The 15,977-nt window shown below is 44.1% G+C and overlaps 1 protein-coding gene across 1 annotated transcript in view; it reads right to left on the reverse strand.

Moving 5' to 3' along the window:
* Positions 1-419: 419 nt before the first annotated feature.
* The window catches only part of LOC306797113 (muscarinic acetylcholine receptor M4-like), a gene marked incomplete at both ends in the record, with an annotated part of 44,540 nt that continues 28,982 nt past the window's right edge, over positions 420-15,977 (reverse strand). Inside the window, 4 exons of the mRNA XM_079296295.1 lie at positions 420-665; positions 7,752-8,021; positions 8,477-8,566; positions 8,711-8,894. Of these exons, the coding sequence (XP_079152421.1) occupies positions 420-665; positions 7,752-8,021; positions 8,477-8,566; positions 8,711-8,894 (790 nt within the window). The remainder of the gene's footprint in view (positions 666-7,751; positions 8,022-8,476; positions 8,567-8,710; positions 8,895-15,977) is intronic.

Genomic DNA, 15,977 nt, shown 5'->3' on the forward strand with positions numbered 1-15,977 from the left:
CTTATTTAAGATAGCCAGCAGAAAGCCTGTTATAATAACCAGGACAGTGACACAGTGTAGACTGGAAACACATCTGTCATAGATAGATCAAATAACAGCATGGTGATTATTTCCATCAGGGATCAGGGCAGGTTAAAGAATCACTGGTTTACACTCACATTCCACTCAGAATCTATTCATACCTTAGGGATGACTGGCAACCATTTACAGAATACACCAGAGTTGCTCACCCCCTGAAGATGCCCCTTCTCTTTAGATGGACCCCTTTAAGTTCTGTCATCCATTTCTCTTCTCCAGCTCCTTCAGCTCTCCTCCACTCACCTTTCAACAATATTTCCTCTCGCTCCTCCTCTGTCCCATGCTCTTGCAGTGGTTTACCCCTTCCCCATCCATCCCATCCTCAGTCCTCTCCTTCCATCTCATCTTGTACCTATATTTTTATACTGGCACATAAGCAGGTTCTTGAATGTCTTTTTGAATGTGGCATTGCACAGTGCGTAGCAAGCTGGGTTGATCGTAGAGTTGACATAACACAGCCAGTAGCCAATAGCCCACACAGTGTCAGGGACACAAGACTGGCAGAAGGTTGAGATCAACACCATGACGTTATACGGTGTCCATGTGATGATGAACGCCAGCAGGATGGCAAAGATAGTCTTGGTCACCTATAGCGAAGAGGAAGAAAAGAGAGAGAAGGAATATGAGAACACTGATGATCTTTTCTTATCTCCAGGCAGCTGTTTGCTTTTATTCATTTCACTGTGGTATAAAATCAATTTGTTGAGAATTCAAACTTGTTTGAAGTAGTTATTCCATGAGAGTGAACATTTTCTCTCTTGTTTTGTAGTCAAAAGGCTGTAAGTGTCTACTGGTTTGAAAAGTAAGCACTTCATTATAACACAGGAATGATGTAGCTGTTCGCTCTGAAAGATTGATTACCTCAAGTCTCTTTAACACTCTGCAGGTTGATGTCTAAAATAAACTGAAATTGTGGAGAGAAAATATAAGTGTATCATTTAGAGAGTACTATGTGAACCAAAAAAGTGCACTTCATTACAAACCTTTTCTTCTAAACGTACTGACTTTTTCTCTAACATTGACATAGAAGCATATAACATCAGTCTCTAAGGCCATGTCCACACCACTACGCCTCCGTTTGAAAACGCATATCTTTTGCTACGTTTACACTGAGTGTCCACACTAGGTCGGAGTTTTAGAGCACCGAAAACGGAGGAGTTCAAAAACGCTCCGTGTGGACGGGTTTGGACGCATACGTAGATACCCTGCTGCTGCTGACATGCAGAAGAAGCAGCTGTTATTGGAGCGATTAGTGAGCGGCGTGTCCACCGCGTGATCAGACCTACGTTATCACGGATGTTTAAAGTCACAGTTAGTGGCTTTGGGGAGGGTGATGGACACAAAATGGAGGACTTTCCTTTTCTTATTAATGCTTATTTTGTTCTGCACAACTATTGTGAAGTCCACAGATAAACTGCAAAGGAACAAAAGCAGAGACTTCAGCCACCAGCAGAGCTACGAAGGTAAGAACAGACAACACTGAAACCAAGGACACGAGTGAGACACGTGTGTTGACCACATTTATTGACCCATAATCTAGTAAACTTTGATTTGTAAGTGTTGATTTTAAAGAGAATTTGATGTGTGAGAGAGAGAGAGCGAGAGAGAGAGAGAGCAAGACTTAACTAAGTCTGAAAAATAAAACTTCTAAAACTTGTCTGTTTGAGTTTATCGAGGAAGATTTTAGAGGAAGATCTTAAGTATAAAGCACGACCTTTGACTATTAAAGACTATATATCTATAATATTATACCCTAATATTACTCTGTCATATTTTCTGTCACTAAGCAACCAATCTACTTTCTGTTTAAACCTGCACCCGCATGCTCAGTGTACGTGAATAGTCACGTGATATTCGTTTTCAGGCTTGCTAGTATGGACGGAAATCTACTTGCAAACGATGCTGAAACAGCCGTGTGGACGGAGATGGTTTTTGTATTAGTGTGGATGTAGCCTGAGATCATCAACATTGTTTATTGTCCAACAGGTCAATCAGACTTGAAGCTGATGTTGCTTGAAGACTATCTCTGGTTAAAAGGTGTATTATTCAGAAAATCCAGATCAGTCAAATCAGCTCCTGTATCATTTCCCTTTCTTTAGTTTCTATGGTTGGACATGATTGTACCTCCTACTCTCTAAGCTGACTTTCAGGCAAAACCAATCCTGCGTTAACACAATGACATTTGTTGGAGTGGGCATATTGTTTCAGTTACTGATGAGACAATGAAGTAGAAATCAGGAAAGAAGATCTACAAGCTTATCAGATGCCAAAAAACTGCACAGAGGTTTACAATAGAATCTTAAGATACAATTTTGCCAAGTAATCATGGCAGCAGACATATTGTTGCAACGATTGTGAGGTAAAAAATAGAAATACACTGTTCCTCTGTTCCACTGTTCCACAAAGTAATCTGCTGGTAATGTTATTTATTTTGCCAATGCAGGGCCTTCCAGAGGACAGGGCGTCTCAGGAGGGTGCTGTCAGCAGGGTTGGGGGTTTGATCCTCAGTCCCTATTGATTTTTGACCATGATTGATTCATTAGCAATCAATGCTATCAGAACATATTGTAGGAATGCTTTGAACTCATATCTACACTGATTCTGACACACATCTACGTCACACATCTACGTGATCTTTAGTTTCTTTAGAAGCACCAAAGCCTGCAAGAGGAATACCAAACTACATGTTTCACTAGATGTTTCTATAGCTTTTGTTATTTATTTGAATCTTCAAATCTACACTCTTATCTTTACTGTGACTGGTGTTTGATGTTAAATGATTGAGGGTGTTTAAATTGTAAAATAGGCCGAACCAATCACACACAATAAACTCATTAGCAAATTATTAATTTGCTTCAGACTGGCTGTCTATTGTATATCAACTGACTGATTTACATCTGACGGTTTGTGTCACCATCATCATCCTCTCCCTCCTGTTCCCATTTGAGGCTGCTATCATCTAGAAAGAAAGGATCACATTGATGAGTGTACAGCACTGTGATGGAGCTGAGGATGAAGCTAAATCTGTAGCATGCTAGTCAGCTAAGCCTGGTTCGTCAAACTCAATGGGTTCGACTAACCCATTGAGTTAGTAAGCCAATAATTGGCTTCCTGTGTCAAACTGTAAGCTAATTATTCGACTGACATGGGGTTTATCTGTGGATACACTTCAAGTATTTATTAATAATAATAATAAATTTACATTTTATTTATATAGCGCTTTTCAAAATTCTCAAAGACACTTTACAAACATTAAAATCATCGTAAAAAAGCTAAACACTAAAAACATAGAACACACATTGGTCACACATTAAAAGCAGTTCTGTAAAGGTGGGTTTTGACTTGTGATTTGAATATGGAAAGGTCAGTGCAGTCTCGGATGTGTTTGGGGAGAGAGTTCCAGAGGGAGGGGGCAGATATGGAGAAGGCTCTGTCACCCCATGTCCGGTGCTTGGTCCTGAGTGGAAGAGAGAGGAGGTTGGCACCAGAGGAGCGAAGCCGACGGGATGGAGTGTGGTGGTGAAGCAGGTCGGTGAGGTAGGAGGGGACCTGATTATGGAGGGCTTTATGAGTGAGGAGAAGGACTTTATATTCGAAATGTTGTGGGCCAGTGGAGATTCTGGAGAACAGGGGTGATGTGATTATGGGAGCAGGAGTGGGTGAGCAGGCGAGCGGCAGACTTCTGGATGTACTGGAGTTTATTTAGGATTTTGGATGATGTGCGTGCAATGAAGAATACTGTTGCAGTATTCGATTCTGGAGGTGATGAAGTCGTGGATCAAAGTTTCAGCAGCAGATAAGGAGAGTGATCGGCGGAGACGGGCGGTATTTTTTAAGTGAAAAAAGGCAGTTCTTGAGATTTGGTTGACATGGTGTTCTAAGGAGAGGTTGGTGTCGAACATGACTCCGAGGTTGCAGATGTGTGGGGAGCGAGACAGAGTGGAGTTGTCGATGGTGAGGCAGAAGTTGTGACTAGTTTTAGTGAGGGATTTGGGACCGATGATGATCATGTCAGATTGAGTTTGAGGAAGTTGGTTTCCATGATTTAATGTCAGTGAGGCAGTTGGTGAGAGTGGAGTGAGTAGCAGTGGTAATGGCCTTTGTGGAGCTGTAGAGCTGGACATCATCAGCGTATCAGGGGAAGTGGAGCGAATGTTGACGTATGATGTTACCAAGAGGGAGCAAGTAGAGGATGAACAGAAGAGGACCAAGCACCGAACCCTGGGGGATGCCTTGAGACAGAGGAGCAGTGGAGGAGGTGCAGTTGTTGATACTGACGAACTGTTTGTAAGATATGATATGAAGGCATCAACCAAATGTGTCAATTAGCGGCACGAGACAAACCAAAAGTGGATGGCGAGCCCGTCTCCCCACAAAGTTCAAGTAGCCTCCCACTGCAGATTCACGGCATGCCAAGCACAGGCAGAGGCCACTACTTGGCTGTATGGGCAATATTGTCCTCCAAACAAGAGCACACATTTGCCCACTGAACATTTGCATAAGCTTAGCTGGCAAATCAGGATCTGCTTAGGCAAATACGTGCGGACCCCACAGTATATCAGGCAGCTCATATCTCTGTCTGTCAACATACACCCACTTCAGCTAGCAACGTAGGAGTCACAGGTTCCCCTCAGTGGAGAGCTCTGCCTATGCTTACAGAACTTGAACTAGGGTACTAATATCGTAACCTTTGTTCCAACATCCCAGAGAGTCCGTCATCTACTGGACAAGGGATGAGGCGGATAGGCAAAGGTGCGCAAAGCAACTTTCTTGGGCAAGTGCATCCACCCACACAAGTGAATTGTCCTGATGTGCAAGGGAGAACCATAGCGGGAAGTGGGTGATGAGCAGATCCACTTCCTTGTTGCCGAACCGGGTCCAAATCTGCTTCACTACCTCGGGGTGAAGCCTCCACTCGTCCGGTAGGGGTACGCCTCTTGACTTGAGATCATCACTGTTCTCCAGTCCCAGAATGTGGTGAGCCTTCAGAGACAACAGGTGCTCTGAGGCCCGCAACCTCAGGCTCTTTCCCCTCCCAACAGGGCAACGCACCAAACTCCATATATGGCTGTCCACACACCACCAAATGTCTCCCCACGCACGTCAACATACAAGGAAACAAGGCAAGTCTAGCTCTTCTTTCTTCTCTTCTAGTCCATGTGGTGATAGTGTGTTTAGTTTATGTATCCAAAATGCTTCCATTTCAGTGGCAATGAATCCAGATTACCACCCTTTTCCACATACATACATCATGAATACTTTGACTAAAAGACCGCCCCTCCGGTGGCACATGTAATTTTTCCCTTTATATTTAAGCTCTGTGCTGAATGGGTATTTCTGAACTCTTTCGAACAGGTTGTATTGTTGAGCATATGAGTAAGAAGGAGAATTCAAGTTGTCATAGACTGTAGGGATGCTTTTCAAATCTGAAAAAAATTGAATGCCATCAGGAGTTTTTCCTCTCCTATATGCAAAAAAAGGTTGGTGTCTGAACTTAATCCATTCTCTGGACTTGGCCATGTCGATGTGGTTGCTAACAGCCACACATGGCAAGAACCTCCAGTGGCTAGAGACATAACATGACCGGCAGCTGTTGCAACTCCCTGCGCTTCAAATTGTCAGTATGAGAAGGTGGAGCAGAGACAATAGGCTGGGAAGAGGCCAGCGAAACTGCCAACACACCCAAACGGTTAGCAAGGCAAGGCAAGGCAAGTTTATTTGTATAGCACATTTCAACAACAAGGCAATTCAAAGAGCTTCACATGAAACCATTAAAAGCATAAAGGCAAAAGTTAAAGGTTGATTGTGTGCAGCGTAATGTCTCAGGGAGACATCGATTCAAATTTAGAAAGTGCACAATATATCGCCATTTCCTCCGGGACCGAGTTCGTGCAAGGCGTACACTATAAAAACGCAGATCGGCAGAGATCTTTTCCAGACATGGTTTGTGTCCGAGTAATTGCAGAATTGCGGCAGTGTATGGTTGATTGCGTGCAGCGTAATGTCTCAGGGAGACATCGATTATTGTTTCAATGTATGTTTTAATTCTCCTTTACTTTTGCCTTTATGCTTTTAATGGTTTCATGTGAAGCACTTTGAATTACCTTGTTGTTGATATGTGCTATACAAATAAACGTGCCTTGCCTTGAGACATCGATTCATAGATGCAACTAGCTGTACCCACAGTTGAAATATTATACGAAATATTTGTAATGCAGCAGCGGTTCCTGCTCTTTGAACAGCAGACTGACTATGGAAGCTTTAAGGTGCCCCGAGGTCAAATGTGACGCTGCAACCTGAGAAAATCCACCAAACCTGCAACCAGGGCTTTTTTTTCAATAGTGTCCATAGCAGCGTCGCAGCGTTGGTGGCTGTGGCAGGGGGCCTATTCTGTTTTATGTTTATTCCTATAAATTGTGTGTGTATCAATAGGTTGCTGGTCCGATTGTAGTAGACATGATGGGCTTTGCTCTGTGTTGTACTGATTCCTCTCACCTGCCCAGGGACTGCAGAAATGAGCTGATAGCTATTTCTGGTACAAAACACGTGTTCTCTTTTTTGAGATAAATGTATTGTTGTACATGGTCCCAGATGTAAATAAACCTAATAAACTAAACTCAACGATGTCGTCAATCTCGAGCTCACTCTCATTACAGCATCGGAATTGATGTCAAATCAGGGCAGTGATCAGCAGGCCGGGCAGGCTGGTTAGGGTTAACCCTAACACTCTCTGATTGGTTTACAAAGAGGCACTCGAAGCAGGCAATGTGAAATTTGTGAATTTTGTAGATGGTTCCACCACTGGTTTCTGCTATATGCAACGGACCGCATTCCGCAAAAAAATGTAATTTCTAATTTCTAACAATTTGAGGCATTCACAATAAATAACTGATTTCTAATGAATTAATGAAGTTTAAAACGAATGCTTCCATTAGTAACACTGCTGTGGGATTTTCTTAACGATAATGTTTGATCATGTATACAATAAATCTCCCAAAATGCCTACCTCACTGCTTCAATCGTGACTTGCGGTGATTTAGATGGATGCTGGACCAAAATCAGAAAAATGTGGTTTAAGATAATGCTCATTTTAAAAGCTCAGGGGAACGTTTCCAAATGCCATCTGTCATTCTGATCACTAATGAAGCAAAGTGACAGACTCAACAGCAACTCATCAACAGCTGCTTCGTACCATTTACATGTAAACTGGGTAGTCCCGCATGTCAACCAGCTAAATATTGTATGATGCCATGCAAAACCCCAGTTTCAGCTTTGTTTGTTGTCATAATAAATGACACTGGTCTCTTCTGTGTCTGGATGATTATTGAGTATGTAACTTGTATTATGAAACAGTTTGCTCGTACTGTGCTTTTTCACACATTTCAGGGAAACTAGACATCGTTATACTAACATGTTGTCCTTTGGATATTTTTGTTCCTTTGTCTGATAACCAACCAATGAATTGACTTCATTGCAATGCAAACTATAAACATTTAACTGTACAAATAATCTAAGATGATTTTACTGTTGCTGTAAACACATATCTGCCTTTGTGTTCTTCCACTATCATTCAAACAAGCAGCTGTTTCATGTAATGCACATCTGTAAGTCAGCACACCGTGTATTGTTCATCCATTTTTGCTTCATGTCCGTGCAGTGTCACTTTAACATACTTTCTTTTCTCTGGCAGCCATCTGTCTTTTCCTCTTCACTTGGCTTCTAGCAATGCTTGCAAACTTTCTTGCCACAGTCCGAGGACGGCTGATTGGGATTGAATGCCTCTCGGCTCCCTCTACAGGGGGGACGATCTCTATAGCTGTGATGCATTCGTCCCCGGCCTGCTTCGTTACAATCTTTATCTTGGACCACCTTGAGGTGCAGTTGATCTTGGACACTGCAGGATTGGCAGTTGTCGTGGCAACTGGAATGGGATTTGCTGCAGCCTGTAACAAAACAAAGAGTTTTGTTAGGAATTTGTTATAGTCATGGTGATCTGTAGGGTGCATGAAAGTGTATGATGTTATTGTATACCTCAGCAAAAGTGCCAGAGAGTGTACAAACCATCTGGTATTCAAGTTTTTATAAGTTGCTTATTTGCAGTTTTAAGCAATCGCCATTTTATACTGAGCAGCCCAACCATTATTGTCCTGCAAAAAGCCGTCACTTACAGGTCATTTTACCTGTGTCATATCGGGCCCTGCTACTTGGGTTTTCTTCTTCAATGTGTTCTTCATGAATTCATCAGTAGTTTTATTTCGAAATACTGGAGTTAAAAAAGAAACGTTGACGGCTCTTGGCTTTGGACAAAGTTGTCCAGCTTTGCTGTCCAAGTAGTCATCTCTAGATATCATTTGTATCCTTATTGAACAAAAGAAGTTATTTACTGTTGCATACCAACCTCAGATATAACCTCGTTGTTGGTGTTGTCCTTTAGTTCGGTGGGGGGAATAAAAGCTGTGGACGAATCGTTGGAGCTCTCTTTTTCCTCCTAGGTAGGCAAATAGGTAGATAGGTAGGTAGGGTGGTAGGTTGATAGACAGATAGAAAGAACACCAACTATGAAGCTTCAGATTAGTAACAGTTAACACTCAATAAATGTTAATGGAGATGTTACTGGTGTGCGAGTTAGCACCTGTGTGAGTCCTGGACTGGGTTGTACTGGACCCTGAACAGGTTTTAGTTCCTCCACTCTGCCATTCTTCACAGCCTCCAGTGCAGTGGTAGTTGAATCTAGACTGAGTTTGGGACTGGCCTGAGGACTGGTCTCATTGTTATTGTTCTGCTTTAACAGGTGACTCTTCATCAAGCTGGGTGTTCTGAAAAAAAATAAACGTGACCATTTCTTTTTCAGAAAGCATACACCATTAGAAAATCTCTGCCTATCAGGTGTGCACAGTATATACATCCAAAGATAAATATGAATCATTAATTGTGCACATCATTTGTTTTGCAACTAAATGGAGTATATACTAACTAAAGTTAATAGCGTGAGTGACACGCAACTGGTTCCAATTTTAGATTTATTGATTCCTTTGTTAACTATTTTCATGCATCACTGAGCTTTGGAGCTTCGTGACAGGTGACAGTCACTTGTATTGTGTATTTAGTCCTTTTTTCGGGTAAACTGTTTGTTTGGAATACACAGGACATATGGTACTTTCTTCTGCTCTGATAATGGGTCATCATTTGAATCCCTTGATTGTGAACAGGGACAGGGTTCATGGTAACCTGCTCCTAAGAACCTGCAAAGTCTAGTTACTATGTTAGGACAAAGAGTACTGACAGAGTCAGCTGTCATGTCTGCCCCGCCTCCAGAGGACTGGCCACTGTCGGTATCCACAGAGGACCGATCACTGTTGTTGGGAATCTAAAGGAGCGTGTTTGTCCCTAAAGAGAGGGAGCGAAGAGCATTTAAGAAACTGAATTCTTGACATCAATAGAATTATTAATGTATGTAAAAATAATTAATGATTATTAATAACAACGGGGCACCACCCTGCAAACAGGGACCAATAACCAAACGATAAAATGAAGTCTCATAATTAGTGGTCACTCATAATGTCGATAGTGGGGTGCGACTACAGATTCAGTGACAGTGAAGGGTTAAGTTCGTACACAAGGCAAGGCAAGGCAAGGCAAGTTTATTTGTATAGCACATTTCAACAACAAGGTAATTCAAAGTGCTTCACATGAAACCATTAAAAGCATAAAGGCAAAAGTAAAGGATATTTAAAACATACATTGAAACAATAATTGATGTCTCCCTGAGACATTACGCTGCACGCAATCAACCATACACTGCCGCAATTCTGCAATTACTCGCACACAAACCACGTCTGGAAAAGATCTCTGCCGATCTGCGTTTTATAGTGTACGCCTTGCACGAACTCGGCCCCGGAGGAAATGGCGATATATTGTGCAGTCCTTTTAAAACGATTAAAAGCAGAACATTTCAACAACAAGGTAATTCAAAGTGCTTCACATGAAACCATTAAAAGCATAAAGGCAAAAGTAAAGGAGATTTAAAACATACATTGAAACAATAATCAATGTCTCCCTGAGACATTACGCTGCACGCAATCAACCATACACTGCCGCACACGGAATACACAAGGCTACTACGTACAGTTTCATTACGCACATATGCACAAGTAATCACAGACGACTGCTCCTTAAAGTGTAACAGAGTTTATTAAATCAAAATAGAAAATGATCAAATCAATTAATATTGCACCCAACAAACGTTATCACACAATCTTATATGCCTAATACCTAAAGAATGAATAAAATGGATGAGGATGTCTGTATACAAGTATGTGTGTGTGTGTGTGTGTGGGTGAGCATCTCTCATGCGTGAGACCCAAAATGGCGGAGAGCCAACAGGGGACCCGGCGTCTACATGTGGTGGCTGTTCAGCACGTAGCTAGATTAGCTCAAAGCTATATGTGTGTGTGAGGCACCCGAGGGCACAGGGTTACCCAAGGGCTGCTGACTATGTGTGTGCAGGTTAGTGAGAGAGAGGGAGCGAAGAGAGAGAGAGAGAGGAGGGGGGTCATGGATCAAACTGTGTGCGGTCCGCGTTGTAGTGAGAATGGAGAGCGCTGGCCGTATCGTACACAAAGTGCCGCTGTCGGTAGAACTGCCGGCAGTTATGTACGACAGCCGAGATTGCACATTTCACTCACAGAGCTGATTTAATGAGGAGAGAATATCACACGGAGTGTGATAAAACAAATGAAAATAAATCCCAAATAAAACAGATCTTCATCACTGCGGTGAGATGAGAGCATTGTTTCCTATCACCCCGAAACTCGGTCGGCGAGACGAAGGTCTGGCCACCATAGGTTCAGTCTTTCAGTGATAATACACAAACTCCCATTCACTAGCAGTGACGGATCTAAATGCAGGCAGTTACAGCAAGCAATACACAATATAGCGGGGGTCCGTGGTCCGCGTTGTTTGCGCGATGGCGCGGTGTAACAAGACAGTGATTTAACACAACAGGATGCGGGAGTAATAACACATAAATGAATACGCTATGCTAAGCTATGCTAAGCTATGCTAAGCTAAGCCCAGATGCAATGAATCTTACTGTGAGAAGCTTCGTTCGATGGGGCTCGTTCCCGTGATGGGAATCGATCAGTCCTTGACTGTTGACTCGGGAGCGCGGCTCTCGGAGCGGGCGCAGACTGTGAGTAGCTCGGACCTCAGGAGTCGGTCGCACCCTGTAGCGTGGCTCGCTCTCTGGAGTGGACGCAGGCTCGGCGGACATCGGCGCGGCGTTGAGCTGGCGCGGATGCAGGCTCGGGTGGGCACCGGCGCGGCGTTGAGCTGGCGCGGATGCAGGTCTCGGCTGGCATCGGCGCGCCATTTGAGCTGGCGCGGATGCAGGCCTCCTCGCTGCAGAGGGGAGGCCTGTGGGTTAACGTCGGTGGGGTACGTCATTCGTACCCCCCGATAATCATCGGCTGACGAAGGGGGTTCGTCCTAGTCTTCCTGCCGGAGGAATTGATGAGTCCTGTGGGTTAACGTCGGGTGAGGTAATGTCGTTTCGTTTCTCCCGGAAATCATCGGCGGAGAGAGGAGGTTCGTCCTTGTCTTCCTGCCGGAGGGTTTGATGAGGCCTGTGGTCCTCATGGGCCTTCTGTCGTGAGTGTGGTGCTGGGGGGGGGGAGAGACGAGCCCGATGCATCTTTTGTTCCAGGACGAAGTCCAGAGGGAAGAGAGCGTTTGCGTGCCTCCTTCTACCCCGGAGGGATTGGTGGAAAAAGCAATGAGGTGTGAGCTGCAGGCAGTTTTGTAGGACAGTGGTTGAACCACAGGGGTCCTGGTGCTGTCTTGGCTCTCGGCCAATGAGATTGCAGTGGTGCATTCAGGTGACTTCAGGAACCATAGTTTTTTGGGGGGGGGGGAATTCACACCCTAGTGTGAAATTCCTTCAGAGGAGGTTTGCTCTCATCAAACCACAATCAGGATGAAACCTTTGCTTGCAAAAGGGAAGGCCTGATTCTCTTTGTTCACAGCACATGTTGCAGCCATATGGTCAGACCCCAACACTGTCGGTATCCACAGACGATGTGAGAAAAACCCTGACGAGAGTGAATATAAGTAAAGCGGCTAGGCCTAATAACATCCCTGGTCGTGTACTAAGAACATGTACCAACTGATGTCATTACTAACATTTTCAACATATCACTGTCACAGGAGAGAGTTCCCTTCTGTTTCAAGACAGTAACCATGTCACGGTTTAGGCTTTGCCCCGTGTTCCTGTGTCTGTGTGGCTCCGCCCCTGGTCTCCTCCCGGCTCCCTCCTGCGTCTCTGTGTCTGAGTGTCTCCTGATTGCTTTCATTCACTTCACCTGTGCTAAATCACCTGCCCCTGGCTCTTTCCTCTGCCAACCCCACACTGCACTCATTCAACTCACCTGCCTGCAACTCCTGGTTGGAGTTGTTTTGAATTCCTGTTTTTGACTGCTTTATGCCCAGTAAATAACCTTAGATTCTACCTAACCTCGTCTCCTGTGTCTGCACTTGAGTCTCTGATCTGCCCCTCGGATGTGACAATAAACGCTTAATAAACGTATGGATGTGTTCAATACATTACCATGGCACATATTGTATTGACTCACCATTCTGAATAATGTGTGTGCTTAGTGTTTACTTGCTCCCATGTCCTCTTGATGGCTGGTTGCATACATGGGGTTAAAGCACTCATAATGATATGACAGTGTTATTAGTACACCAGCACATCATTATTGTAGAACATGATGAAGGTGGACTCATGATAAGAATAGAGAGAATCATACACTATTTCTTTTCACTGCTTCAATTGATTGACTGTCTGATTATGAATAATACACATACTGATCCGCCCATAAACAGATTCTCACACACACATATTCAAACTAGTTCGATATGGTAATCTACACATACATGTATATACACATATATAGTAGGCTACATGATACATAAGGGCATCCAGTACATATATTCTCATATTAATGAGTATCAGTTAGATCCTCTTTGGGCTTGTTTTTATCTACTTATTCTGAAAGAGTTGAGATAATTATTTTCGCGATAAGATCTCATTCGATGATGCATTCCATGAAGCCTACTGCCAGCAGGCACATTGAAAGACATCATCTGATTGATTGGGGTGATGAGGCATTAAAATTAGCTGATACATTTTCCCAACACTTACGCATTTAACTTGTCTGTGATATTTTGCCGTGCTTCCTGTCTAGCCCTCGCAGCGGTGGCAGTGTTAGATTTTGCCGTGATTACGGTCTTGAATTCCTCATATGCGTTCATGATGATCTCCTGCTCGTCGGCGGAGTAAAAATTGACTCTTTCTTTGAGTTTATTTGACATTGTACTGTTAGAAAATCATGGTTTCGGTGATTGACGCTTCCCCCTTTTGACGTAGGACGGGCACGCTCTATTATCCTGATCCTGATCGTCTGGTTCAAATTAACGAGACAGTTTGAGAGCGGATTAGCCTTGGAGAAACCGACATAGCCTGACATCAATCATCTCGTTAATTTAGGCTGGCTAATAGGACATTTGATCGACTTTGCTGAACCACTTACGTGGAACGGGGCTCTGCTCTCCACTCATCTGGAAAATAACAACACCTATATCAGAATGTTGTTTGTTGATTTCCACTCGCACTTTTCGACTTCAGGCAACTAATGACCCTCAGCTTCCCTCAACCTACAGAAGGTTATGAAACCTTTCTCCTTGTTAGAATAGTTTAAATTAGGCAGGTGGTTGGAAATGGCAGTCTCAAAGGTTGTTGGGTATATTTTCAGCAGCAGTGGGGTTGATCCCTATGGCTCTTCTCAGGACTTGGTGGTTGGAGGCCTTCAATTTCCATCCAAAACAGGACACGCATGTGAAGCTTCAGAAGATGTAGTCCTGTACTGCACTGCACCTTTGGAAAAACAAGTCCCTTTAAACCCAAGGACTTCCTCTGGGGAACATTCATTTAGTTTAATAAACTTAGTTCAGGAACGGGACCACGCCCAGAAAAGGGCTCATTTCCCCTGCACACGTATTTAAGCTCGAACGCACCTGTTCACTTCCTCTTCGACTCCGTTCTCTCATCCCTCCCACCCAACCCCATTTTTTGTTTTCCTATTTTTCTCTCTTGCAGGATTACAGGAACGACAGGGGACTCTGCACCGCTAGAGCTTCCCAGAGATGGCCCCACTCAACAGTCTCCGTTCCCACCAGCCGCCGGACACCAATGGCCCTCCATCACTTCCCTTCATCCCTCGACCTCTATTCCTACCCTACCTCCTTTCATCTCTCTACCTCGATCCCGACCCGACATCCCTTCATCCCTCTACCCTACATCCCTACATCTCTCTACCCCTACCCTACATCTCTCTACCTCTACCCTTACCCTACATCCCTTCATCCCTCTACCCCTACCCTACATCCCTTCATCACTCGACCTCTTCTGCTTCCTAAACCTAACTATCATTACCCAATAAAAATGCTCGAAACTTATCCTGTTATTGGTGTGGTCCTTGTTAGTGAACATCCCAATGGATTTTAGTGTCTACAGATGCCTTCCTGTCAGGTTGGGGAGCAGTCAAGAAAGGAAGGATGGTGAGGAGTGTGTGGAAGCCCACGTCGAAGGGCAAGCACATCAATGTTTTGAAGTTGAGACTAATCTACCTGTCCCTGGTAGGCCCCATCATCTTCCTAATAGGAATAGATAACTCCTCCACTTTGTACCACATAAATCAACAGAGGGGCACCAGATCCCTGAGCTGTTTCCAGGTGGCCAGGAAGCTCTTGCTGTGGGCCTTTCCTATAAGGTGGGCCCCAGTCCAGGAAAATGGAGGCTTCATTTGGCGGCTGTAACTCAACTGTCCCGACTTGGCAAACCATTGCGAGAGCTGGTTTTTGGGATTAGGGAGCCCCACAGATGTTCTGTTTCACAATGTAATCCATGTATCTACAGGATTGCTATAAGTCATTACAATATGCTGTTATTAGGTAATGGGTTCTAGTGCTCCTACAGTTGACCTATGGCCGACTGTGTTCCTTGGCAGTCAAGGAAATTATCCGTGCAAGCAGGAAGTTTGATTTGGCAACCTAAACCCTCATTGAGTTGAACAAGGTTGTTTTGCAGATCATAAGCAATGCTAGAGCGCCTTCCATAGATGCCAGCTACAACCAGAGCAGGTGGAAATATGTGTTCGAAGTAAGCAGCTAGACCCAGCGACATGCTCTGTACACATGGGTTTTCACTGTTGCTTCTGTGTATGGTGAATGGACTTCTGAATGGACTTGTACTTGTAGTGCCTTTCTTGTCTACCATCAGGACTATCTAAGCATTCACACCACTTCACACATGGACTCAAAGAGGCGGGGATCAAACTGCCCACCTTCTGATTGAGGGACGACCCGCTCTACCTTCTGAACCACAGACTGTATGCAGTTGCCATTTTTTGCTGTGAGTGTCTACATTCATTAAAGGCGCATGCCGATCACAGCCAGGTAGGACACTGAGAGGGGAAGTAAACCCACAGACATTGTGTCCACTAAGGGTATTAAGAGCTTACTTCACCCACACTTAGTCCTCGAGACGCTCACACTCACAGTTGTTTATATGTTATCGTGAATATAGAATTGGGAATTCCTTTGTCTAAAGAATGTCTGTCACACTGGGTGGTCGACAATATTCCACTACTGGGTTCTACTGTCCTCTCAGGTTTTTGACAGAGAAAGGGCAGCGTGGAGTACTCAGTTCCTCCCGACTGATGGTACTAATAAACCAAGCTGAAGACCTTGGTGAAGTGAGTGAGGTTGACAGAGATCAGAAGTTATGATTCTAACTATGGATCTATGACCATTGCTATCTCTTGTCACTCAAAACGGGCTGG

The sequence above is a fragment of the Melanostigma gelatinosum genome (assembly GCF_949748355.1).
Source record: "Melanostigma gelatinosum genome assembly, chromosome: 24".
Lineage (NCBI taxonomy): Eukaryota > Metazoa > Chordata > Actinopteri > Perciformes > Zoarcidae > Melanostigma > Melanostigma gelatinosum.